Source organism: Pelodiscus sinensis, chromosome 1 (assembly GCF_049634645.1).
Source record: "Pelodiscus sinensis isolate JC-2024 chromosome 1, ASM4963464v1, whole genome shotgun sequence".
NCBI classification, from domain to species: Eukaryota; Metazoa; Chordata; order Testudines; family Trionychidae; genus Pelodiscus; species Pelodiscus sinensis.
In genome coordinates, this window is record NC_134711.1 from 191,607,928 (window position 1) to 191,619,733 (window position 11,806).

Below are 11,806 nucleotides of genomic sequence, written 5' to 3' on the forward strand. Positions count from 1 at the left end.
CTTTTTTTAAATTTTGTCCTCCAATAGAAGACTTCTTCATTCCACAGACCTCTAAACATTTTCATTGTCAGTCTCTGGACCTTTATTTCTGATATGCTTTTATAAATGAAGTAATCTGAGGCAGAATCAAATCACACCTTTAATTTGTAGAAAGGCATAATATTTTTATATTATCCTAAATACAGGCTTTCATCTTATTCACATTTATGAGACATCTTAATTGAACTAGCCATAATATCACCTAGATTATCACATCAGACTCCAAAAAAGGGTTATTAAATTTAGGACCACTACTATATATGAATAATTTATGTGTTGTTAGTTCTTTCTGTAGTTCTTCACAATACTCTTTAGTTTAGACTATATAATTTTGTGTTTTAAGCAAATACTTCCATCTCAATAGTTAAGCCCTGTTTCAAGATGCTGATTCCAGCGTTTTTAACATTTTTTCATGCCAAGAACAAACACAGTTAGTTCTTTGGATTCCTATCTTTTACTTCTCACCCTAGGATATTTGGCTTCCTTAATAACCATTTGTGAGAAATAAATACCTTCTGGAAGTTGAGATAATTAGCTTATGTCTTCTACTAATATTATATTAAAAGCAAAAGCCCTGTCTAAACTTCTGATTTCAAAGCATGATTATAGTGAGAAAGAAACTAAAATCCAATAAATCTGCTCCCAGGGTGAAATCAGTGTCATGTTTACCAACTTAAATGAGAAAGAAAGTTTTATCACTTTTTACTCTACTTAACATAGCAGAACCAACACAGCTAGAAGACAATGAAGCTGTCTAGAACTTGAAGAGAATGGTGATTCACACAAGATACCAACATTTTAAATAATCAGTTATTTAGTCAAACGGCTAGATATGCCTCATCATACTTACTGAACAATATGCTCCTTACAGAGTGGAATACAATCCTGACATACAAAACTGACCTATACAAACTGACTTACTTGTCACAATCCCTGCCAAAGCTAATACAAATTGATTTTCATCAGAATCCAGATCTTGGTGTTTGGTATCTTCACCTAGTGACCTCACAAAGCTCTCCAAAGTTTGTCCAGTGATCGTGAAAAACTTTACTGCTTTGCTCTGCAAGTGCGGAGGGAAAACAAATCACTTTTCACAGATTGTACTAAGTAATATTGAAAGGAACATATGATAGTATACAAGTGTTATCACTACCTCACTGTATATGTCAAATTTCTTTATATGCCACAGTTTACTGACCCTTGCAGAACTCCTCCCTTACGAAACACATCTTCCAGCAAGTATTAGAACTTAACTGCCAAATTCCGCAATGATATAAAAGGTAGCAAAAGTTAAACGTTGAGAGCAAACTGATCAGATAACTGGCAAAATGGTAAAGTAGTATAACTTGCACTCATCTGACACTTAGGGTACGTCTAAACTACATGCCTCCGTTGACGGAGGCATGTAGATTAGCCAGATCGGCAGAGGGAAATGAAGCCGCGATTAAAATAATCGCGGCTTCATTTAAATTTAAATGGCTGCCCCGCTCTGCCGATCAGCTGTTTGTCGGCAGATCGGGGCAGTCTGGACGCGACACGCCGACAAAGAAGCCTTTCTTGATTGGCACAGGTATGCCTCGTGAAACCAGGTTTACCTGTGCCGATCAAGAAAGGCTTCTTTGTCGGCGCGTCGCGTCCAGACTGCCCCGATCTGCCGACAAACAGCTGATCGGCAGAGCGGGGCAGCCATTTAAATTTAAATGAAGCCGCGATTATTTTAATCGCGGCTTCATTTCCCTCTGCCGATCTGGCTAATCTACATGCCTCCGTCGACGGAGGCATGTAGTTTAGACGTACCCTTAGTGTGATAATAAAGTGAGCAACTAAAATATGGCAGGGACAGAAGCAGCACAGCAGAAAAGGCAACTGATAAGAGTATAAAATAAAGCTGTGCAAGTTACACTCATTTTGCACATCTACTGAATGATAAATTTGTACTTAAAATGTATCTTACACAATATACTCTCAGTTATCTGAATAGAAGGATGGACATGAATTTTGTTTAGATATTCAGGAGTTTAGATAATCAAGAAGGCAGAAGTGACACTGCAAGGAGCCCTCTGCAACATGCTGGGGGAGGGGAGGGAACACACGTACTCTCTTCACGCAACAGCATGTTTAGAGTCTTAGGCTACGTCTTCACTGCGAGTTCTTCCAGCAGCATAAGTCATGATCCCATTAGCATTTTTTCTGCCATTTCTTATTGCGCAAAGGGTTTTTGCGCCAAAAGAAGGAGTGTGGACTTGTTTTTGTGCAAAAATCCCATTTTGCGCAAGATCCTTATGCCTCTCTGGGACAGGCATAAGGATCTTGCACAAAACAGGGGTTTTGTACAAAAAAAAAAAAAAGTTCCCTGCTTCTATACATTAAACAGTTTATAGACTCTATATGTGGATAGTCCAAAGAGAATAAACAATTCAGAGAATAATTTTGCTGTATGTTCAATTTCTGAAATATATCTGGTAGCACTTTATGGATTAACAAAACATGTAGATGGTATCATGAGCTTTCGTGGGCACAGCCCACTTCTTCAATGACTGGAGTTATGAGTTTAAGATGTGCACACCCAAAATAAATAGGAAAGGGGAGGGGAAGGGGGGAATAAAGGAAGAAGGGTGGGAGACAGGGAGCTAGAGGGAATCAGTAAGTATCTGAAGATTGGGTAGTTAAAATGAAGCAGATAAGAATCAACGTCAATAGATAATATCCTTCCTGACATGAGTCTATACAAAGAGCTGTTGGCACCTTCAATGGCTGTTAAATTGGTAGTGTCCCAACCAACTTCCATCAGGATTGAGTCCATTAGCATGTTAACTGAATTTGTGGATGAACTCTAATTCCAATGCTTGTCTGTGGATCTGGCTAGCAGAATTGGTTTGTACCCCCTGAAGCTTCTGAAATACACCTGTGTGTCATGGTTTTCACAGCAAGTTATCTACCTATAACACCTAAGCATTCCCACTACAATGTATACCTCTGCAGTACTTACCCCTCCTAGAATGTTTTTAACTGCTTCCTCATTGCTAGAGACACCCCATAACAAAGTACAGACTGCAGCTCCCATTTCTGTACAATATTCTGCCTGTTGCAGTAGTTGCTGTCTTGCCTCATTCAGCTGCTGTCGATGGGCTAATTTCTCCTGAAATTAATTGGGGAGATTAAAACTGAAGAGCATTTCATTCTGTTTCAAAGCATCCCAACTATGTTTCTACCACTAAAAGCTAGGGAGACAATATTACAGCCATATATATATAAGCAGCAATTTGCAGTACTTCCATAGAGCTGCAGTCTCTTTCCAGAGCAGTCTAAGTAATCATGCTGTCTGCTGGGGAATACAGCAGGAATTAGAGGAGTCTGCAACCTGTAGTTTATGGAGTAGTGCCAGAGCTGAACTATAGCTGCCCACAATAGACTATGTGGTTCAAGTTAAAGTACAATCAGCTCCTATCACACAAAGAATTGCATTTCCCGCTGAGACACAAGACATTTTAGCACAACAGTCTTAGCAAGAGTCTTGGTCTTAAGCAAGAGTCTTAGGGTAGCAGTCCTGTAAAAAACGGCTAAGAATCTCAGCTATGTGAAATAAAGTTGTTTCTGAGTTAGAATAAATGCCCCAGAAAAAAAATAATGGCCTATCCTATCTCACAGAAGCTAGAGGCGACTTCCCTGACATGCAGTGGCAGATTAAGAGAGGATCCCTGGAGCTCTAAGCTCTAGGCCCTAGCTTTGGGATGGCCTCCAATTTTAGGACCTTAGGTCACAGGCTTCCAAGGATCTGTCGTTCATGATATAGGAGCAGCAGGCCTGTTTGCATGAATTGGTTTGTGCTTAGCTCACTCTGCCATAGGCCAACACAGAGAATATATCACCTGATTGGTAAATTCAGCTAGACCTGGTAGTATTTTGGAGCGGCAGGCAGTTCTCACAGCTACATGGTAGGTTGGCAAAAAGAGAGACATGAAATGAAGATATTCTCAGGTCTCAAACAGTTTTTAAATAATCCTTACTGACTAATCAGACAGGATAGCCTGACCAGACAAGAAAGAAAACAGACATGAGCAGGTCACAAAGAAAATCAAGAAGTACCAATCTCCCAAAAAGCCCTCTAAATTGTTGCCTACAAGGGACTAAATATAAACCTACCAAAAATCACACTAAATAACGAACAATGTTTCAAGGAAAGAGAAAGCCGAGCTATAATACAGGTTGCACCTCCCTAAACTGGGACTCTCTCGTCCGGCAACATGTGTGGTCCGGCAGGACTGCGGATCTTGCTGAACAAGAGAGACCCAGGGCAGGAGGGCCAGCAGCTGCGAGTCCTGCAGAAGGCGCAGCTGGTGGTCATGGGGCCAGGCACTCAGCAGACCTGCGGCGGTAGCAGGACCATGGAGCAGGGGCAGCCCATAGGTGACAGCCCAGAAGCAGTGTTGTGCCGCGACACCCTGAGCGTGTCAGCCCGGCAGTGGGGACAGTAAGGCCGGGCCGCGGCAGCGCAGCGGGTGAAGCCCATCTCGGGCCACAGCAGATCAGCAGCCTGATCATGGCTGCGTACTGGCCGGCAGCAGGGCTGGTGCTGCAGCACCAGAGCCAGGGCTGCATGCTGCTGTGCCGGCACTGGGGCTGGAGCAGTAGCTCTGGCAGCGAGGTTTGGGCAGCCATGTCGCCCAGATGGCAGCAGAGCCAAATAAGCCAGCAGTGGGGAGGGGCTGAGGGGGCCGGAGGCAGGAGACCTTCCCTGGTTTGGCAAATTCCCTTATCCGGGACCACTTAGGTCCTGAGGGTGCTGGACCAGTGAAGTCCAACCTGTACTTGTGAAGACACTATGAGCATTGTAATTTGGGGACAGTTTTTGCATCTGCTTGTAAATAAGCGCACAACCACATGCACCTCAGGGTTTCATACTAGCAACCTGCAGCTTTTGCTTTAGCAGCCTGTAGTACAGTCAGCAACCCAGCAGCTGCAGGCAATTCCTGGGCACGTTGGGCTAGTCAATGGGAAACAGAGCTGGTGCAACACTGAGGGGGATGTCTACACTGCAATTATACTGTTGACTCAAGACTTGCAAGCCTTGGGCCTGTTAAATTTTGGTACAGATTTTTAGACTAAAGCTGGAGCCCAGGCTCCAGGAGCCCGTGAGGATGAAAGGTCCCAGAGCTCAGGCTGCCAAGCCTAACATCTACCCTGCCCTTAAACAGCCCCTTAGCCAGCCTCAGATGGCAGGGGCCAGCCAACCGGTTTTTATTTGTAGTGTAGACATACCCAGAGAAGCCCTCTCCCACTGAAGTAGGCAGCAACAGTCTCTCGTCTGCCAAGTTAATTTAGATAGGAAGAGATCCCAGCAGGGTAACATCCTCCTTACTCCCAGAATAGGAGTTTTTCCTGCAGGCTGGGATAGGGGAAACTTGCTGAAGCCTAAAAGGAAGGTGGGAGCTGAGGCTGTGCTAGAGTATAGGATGGGAGTCTGCTGCGGGAGTCTGCTGAGGCGGAATAAGGGTTATGGGTTTCTGGGTCACTCGGTCTATCCCAATGTGTACAATGCTAGATACACTGGGGGAAGTGACATCAGGACTGGAGTGCCAGGAGCTGGAATATGTCAGGGAGATGGAGGTATAGGCTGTACCACGCCTCTCAAAGGGGAAGCTACTGGAGAATGTGTTGGGCAGAGGGAGTAAACGGCCAGTGAAGAAAAGGATGCCAACTGAATGGTTAAAACGAGGGAAAGTACACTACATTTCAGGAGGAATCAAGGTGCCCTCATCTCATCTGTGTGGGTGCCCTGTGTGTTCCGCTCTGACACCGACTCACACGTAAAGTGTGGGTGGAGAGGATGTTTTCTTAACAAGTTTGAGTATGAAAAAAACAGAGCCAAACATATGATTAAAAAACAAACAAATGAAAAACACAATGATCGGGATTTCAAAGCTAGGGATCTCAATCCTTGGGTGGGGGGGAGTCCTCAATTTTTGAAGTTGTGGGTTGAAAATACTGAAATAGTTAAAGTCACCTAAAGAAAACATGTTATAACATGGTACCCACATCCATCCACAAAGCTTTGCAGATTTACACATTATTGTTATGAGTGATTGCTTTAATTAGATCCCCCAGGTCACATAATTGATAATCTAAAAAGCTACTTTGTTGATATATTCCTATGTCCACATCTAGCTGCCTACACAATTTATAGCCAACTTTGTGTTGATTAAATATGCTGTCACTGGGACATGCAATGTGTGAGTCACTGTTTTGCAAATGAAATTAACTGAGCAGATTTTTCAGCGTCAATCCATAATATATTCTTCTCTTGCTGTAGTCGATTCAGCAGACATACACTAGTTACTGATATCAAAGAATCTGGGACTTCCATTTCTTGTAAACAGTTTTTCAAAAAAATGTCTATATGTACTAAAAGCAGTCTGGAGCAGTCAGTGCATGGTCATAAAACTAGATTTTCAGTGGACTTATGGTTACCTTTTTAATGGATTTTTTACATCCCTACTTTTTAATTTGTTTCCAAGCTGATCACACTATCATTGCTACTAAACAGCCAGCAACTGAAAGAGTATTCAGGACAATGACATGCAAATAAGCAGACCATTACATATTTCTGAAAGTCTTTCACAACCTATCCATGCACACACCACTGCACACACCAGGGAAATCAACATCTACTGCACAACAATGAAGATGAGAGGGAAAAATTTGGCCAAGAACACCAGGGAAACTCATTCTCTTATTAAATGTACCATAATTTATTTTAAAGTCATATAAAAAATTACACTCTGTGAACTGGATGGCATTCGGTTTATCAAGTTAATAAAATCCATTCTGTCAGAATTTGAGTCAGTGCCATTATGATGTGTAGGTATTTCAACTCTGATGCTTATACCACGGAGAAATGGACCAGAATAGCTACAGCAGAATAAGCTAGTCTGAAATAACAAGGAGTTTGGTGGCGCTTTAAAAACTAAAATATTTATTAGGGCACTAAGGCATAAGCTTTCGTGGCCCTGTGGACATGCTTATTCTGGAGTAAGGATGCTTTTTTCTCATTATTTAATCAATTTTGGAAGCAGATCAAAATAAACTGGAAAAAGGCAAACTTTTTCTGGAATAAGAGTATCCACACCAAGATCTTTTCTGGAAAAGCTCCTGCACTTTAAATTCACACCCTATCTTACTGTAGGAGCAGTGTTTCTCAAAGTGGTGAGAAAGCTGCTACTGGGCCACAGAGGCTAGCAGCTCACATTGGCTGTGGTTTGCCATTTGCAGCCAAGGGGAGACATGGGAAGCAGCATGACTTGGGCCACTGCTTCCTGCAGCTCCCCTTGGCTGCAAACAGCAAACCACAATCAATGGGAGCCGCGAACTCTGTGGCTGCAGAGCCGGTAAATAAACAAACCGGAGTGGCCTGGTACCAGCTCTCTCAGAGTGGGTCCACAGACCATTTTGAGGGTATGTCTACACTGCAACACTATTTCGAAATAACTAGTGCTATTCTGAAATAACTTAGTCCACGTCTACACAGCAGGCAGTTATTTCAAAACAGTGTCAAAATACTGTCAAGCTGGAGGACTTCTTACGCAGACTCCTGTAACCCTCATTGTACGAGGAATAAGGGAAGTCGGAGGAAGAGTGCTCTATTTCAAAATAAGTGCTGTGTAGATGCTCCCTATTTCGAAATAAACTATATCGAAATAAGATATGCAATTGACGTAGCTCAATTTGCATAGCTTATTTCGAGTTAAGCCCTGTAGTGTAGACACATTCAGAGAAACACTGCTGTAGAGTATCCTCCTTGTGTAGCCAAGCCAAAGTCACTGTCTGGTGGTCAAGCACTGTACTTTGCTTTAGAATGTCTCTATGCAATACTGCAACTAGAGTTAGAATTTTCCCCAGGTCCAACTAGTGGTACATAATATGACAGCAGGAGAAATGTTTTCCCTTTTTAAATGGCCATGTTATAGAAATGTTATATTAAATTAAAGAGATTAATTCCTAAAAGCTCTTGATGTCAACTATCTGCAAAGATTTTGTAAAATGCTTTGAGAAAACCTAAGCAGCGTGTTCCTCTATTTTGAGACAAAGAGCATATGGATGTAGATTTTCAATTACGTGGGTTAAACCAGATTCAAATGTTAAGTCAAACAATCTTAAAAAAAGGAAATCATATTTAAGAATAAATCTGACCTAAATGCATCGCACTGTAAACAACAACAATACAAAAAATCAAACTATTTTGACCCCTGCGTAGACTGCAATATATACATCTATAACTGAGAAAGCATCCCTTTATACCAATTCCAGTTTAATTTATGTTTGAAAAAGGGAGAAATCTAAGAACAATATTATCAAACATATTTAGTTTTCCCCCAACTTCATTTATGGGAATAATATGTAATTAGTTTTTTAGAGACATTTATAATAAGAGATAAAGAAAATCACACACAAGAGTGAATTTGTTTCCTTTTAAGATTTCAGCTTCAAATAACTATGAGTACTGCAGACATGTTTCATTTTACTACTCTTATAATATGGACATTTCAGTTCTAGAACAATCCTTTGTACAAAAAGTATGAAAGTTAGAACTTTCAGGAGCACAATTTACATATTATTTAGTTATATGAACTCAATGTCCAACATTTTTCCAGATTGCTGAAAAAACATATACTGAAGACAGGGGCAGATGACTATTTTTCAGGGCCCAGGGCAGCACAATTTCGCAGGGCCCCCCTTTGCCACGGCGCATGCGCGGTGGCGCCACGAGCATGCGCAGGGCTTCTTGAAGTACAGGGCCCGGGGTGGCCGCCCCGCTCGCCCTGCCCTATATCCACCCCTGACTGAAGAGATATTATATCTTGCAGGGTTCACGTGCTAAACTGGTATTTCTCTGCACTTCTTACTAAAACACAAGCATACAGATCATAGCTTTTTTTGCGAACAAATGTACCTTTTTCTCCTTCATGCAATCTGCTTTGGCTGTTTCCAGACGGGCTTTGAAGTGTTCACAATCCAATCTCAGATGCTCTAGTTCTTGTTCTCTTTTCTCCATGTCTGCAATAAATAATTTATACAAATTCAGTAAGAAGTTACAAGCAACTACCTTACACCAACCATGAATATTCTGCCAAATGCAATATGAAAAATCTGCTTTAAATATTTGGTTGTGTCAGGCCTCCTCCTTGTGGCCAACAGGTACTATAACCATGTGTCACATAAATAAACAAATATTACAAAAAATCTAATAAATTAAAATGAATTTTATAACTTAAATCAGGAAATCGAGAATTCATGGTGAATGATCAAATCTCTCTTATTTGACCATGGCACGGCACAGTAAGCTATGTTGAAATTGAGCTTCCTTTTGCCCAGAACATTAACTTTATTTTAATGTCATTGATTTTCTACTTTTTTTTTAGTTTTCATAATCTGCATATCATCTGGAGTTTTTGCCCTAAACTCCAGTGGCAGGTATAATGAAATACTGTAGGCAAAGATGAGAAAAATATCAACACCAACCAGAAGTAAATGTTGATTTAATCTATGTGATATGAAGTATGTGAACAATTAAAAAATGTAGTTGAAATACTCTGAGGCTGTGTCCAGACTCAGGGGTTATTTCGGGAAAAGTAGCCTTTTTCCGAAAAAACTTCACATGCGTCTAGACTGCAGCCGCGTTCTTTCGAAATTAAATCGAAAGAACGCGGCTTTTCTTTCGACGGCGGTAAACCTCATTTCACGAGGAAGAACGCCTTCTTTCGAAAGTGCTTCTTTCGAAAGAAGGCGTTCTTGAATGTAAATAGGGCTTCTTCGAAAGAGAGCATCCAGACTCACTGGGTGCTTTCTTTCGAAAAAGCGGCTTGCTCTTTCGAAAGTTCCGCGTGCCGTCTAGACGCTCTCTTTCGAAAGAGGCTCTTTCGAAAGTATCTTTCGAAAGAGCCTCTTTCGAAAGAGGCTTGCAGTCTAGACATAGCCCAAATGTGCTAATGTTTGTAGAAAACTAGATAAATCCTATGCATATATTTATAGGGATGTGAACAACTAGTTGACTATCTGATAAGCAAATGTTTACCAGATAGTCGACACACTAGTTGTCTATCAGAAAGAGGCAGGAAGGGGTAGGGGGAGAGAAGGGACTGCTTCAAAGCAGCATCACCACATGGAGCCAGGGCCAGACCCTGGGCTCCATGCAGTGCTGCCATTTTAAAACACTGTGTGCAGCCCGTGGCCAGCTGGGGACTCCCCCATTGACCCCGGACTTCATGCGGTGCTGCTGCTTTGAAAAGCCGTAGGGAGCATAGGGCCAGCGTAGGACTGCTTGAGTCCCCCACTAGCTCTGTGCTCCGCACAGCATTTTCACCTTTGAAGTGTAGCAACAGCCCTGAAGCTGTTGCTACACTTCAGAGGTGGAGGTGCCCTTATCAACTAATCAAATAGTCGATGCAAATTTGCATCGACCATTCAATTAGCCAATTAATCTAAATTTTACATAAGCAGTCCCCACTCACGCAGGTTCCCCACTGTTTCTCTTCCTCTGAAATGTACAAGGCAGCTCTTATACATCTCAAAGGGAGAGGCGCAGCAATTGGGACCGGCACAAGTGAGGACTGCATAAGGCATGTGCTTATCGGGTAGTTGACTAGTCACTTGCATCCCACTTTTTTTATTTGGTAAAGAACTGTGAAATTCCAAAGGGGGGAAAAAGTAATTTGAAACACTTCCTCCAGTGCATTCTCACAATTCCCCCTTGTGCTCAGGTCAGACAAGTAAGTTCTTCCATTGTTCATAGAGAAAGAACAAAGCGGCTCCATTTACTGACACAGAAAGAACAAATGATTGCTTACTCTACCACAATTGTGCCTCCTTGAAATGTTGTAGTCAATGTAGAACCTATGGTAAATGCACATGCCACACAAACTAAGAATGTTTACTGAACATGATTATTAAGGCCCCACATGCACCTTGTGCCTTCTTGTGCCCCTGCTCGAGGCCATTAAGGGCAGAGTGGGTGCAATCCTGCTTTAGTTCCCTTAGATATTTACCCTGCAGTAACCAAGATTTCTTGAGATGATGTCATGACTTCCCTTGCTGAGGATACTGAAAAGCAGAAATGGCAAGGAAGTCATGACATCATCTCAATAAACCAGTTACTGCAGGGTAAATATCCATTCTTTCTTCTTTGTGTGCTTGTCCTCGTGGATCCTACTGCAAATGACTGGCAAACAGTGTTTTCGTCAGATGGTATCAGTGAGGAGTTTCGGCTGTGTCGGTCAAATAGAAATTGGAGTACTGCTCTCACACATTTGGAATAATGCTTGACAAACATGAAGCATTTCCTCTAGATTGCAGATTTCTGATACTGGCACACAGGGGCGGCCCTAGACTAGCTGGCAGCGACTGGCGCCCTAGGCGAACCATGCAATCGGCGCCCCCATCTCCAAACCCCTCAATGATATTGCGCCACCATTTAGCGCCCCATTTTAAGTTGCCACCCTAGGCGATCGCCTAGTTCACCTATATGGACGGACCGCCCCTGCTGGAAATTTCAGAAGCAGCCAGAAGATGTCTGAGTTCTGCTGGCGTGAGCATTGGTATTTGGTAAGGGAGGTACCATTGAGACATTTTGTGTTATCCAATTTGATAATCTTTCCAATAAAACAACCATGTGTAGCCAAAAATTGATTAGAAGACATTCTGAAAAATGTATTCCTGTCAATCCAGTATTTGGAGCTCTCTGATATATCCAGACTGTGCAGGTACTTCTCCCCTT

General features: G+C 42.2%; 1 protein-coding gene across 6 annotated transcripts in view; it reads right to left on the reverse strand.

Moving 5' to 3' along the window:
* HSF2BP (heat shock transcription factor 2 binding protein) overlaps positions 1-11,806 on the reverse strand; it is a 60,586-nt gene that overhangs the window by 38,463 nt on the left and 10,317 nt on the right. For all 6 annotated transcript variants that reach the window (XR_012898246.1, XM_075912467.1, XM_075912460.1 and 3 more), the window contains exons 3-5: positions 8,987-9,090; positions 3,029-3,178; positions 961-1,099 (exon numbers count right to left, since the gene is read on the reverse strand). Coding sequence is in view for 5 of the 6 variants with exons in the window: in XM_075912467.1 (XP_075768582.1) it covers positions 961-1,099; positions 3,029-3,178; positions 8,987-9,090 (393 nt within the window). In the remaining variant the exon portion in view is untranslated. The remainder of the gene's footprint in view (positions 1-960; positions 1,100-3,028; positions 3,179-8,986; positions 9,091-11,806) is intronic.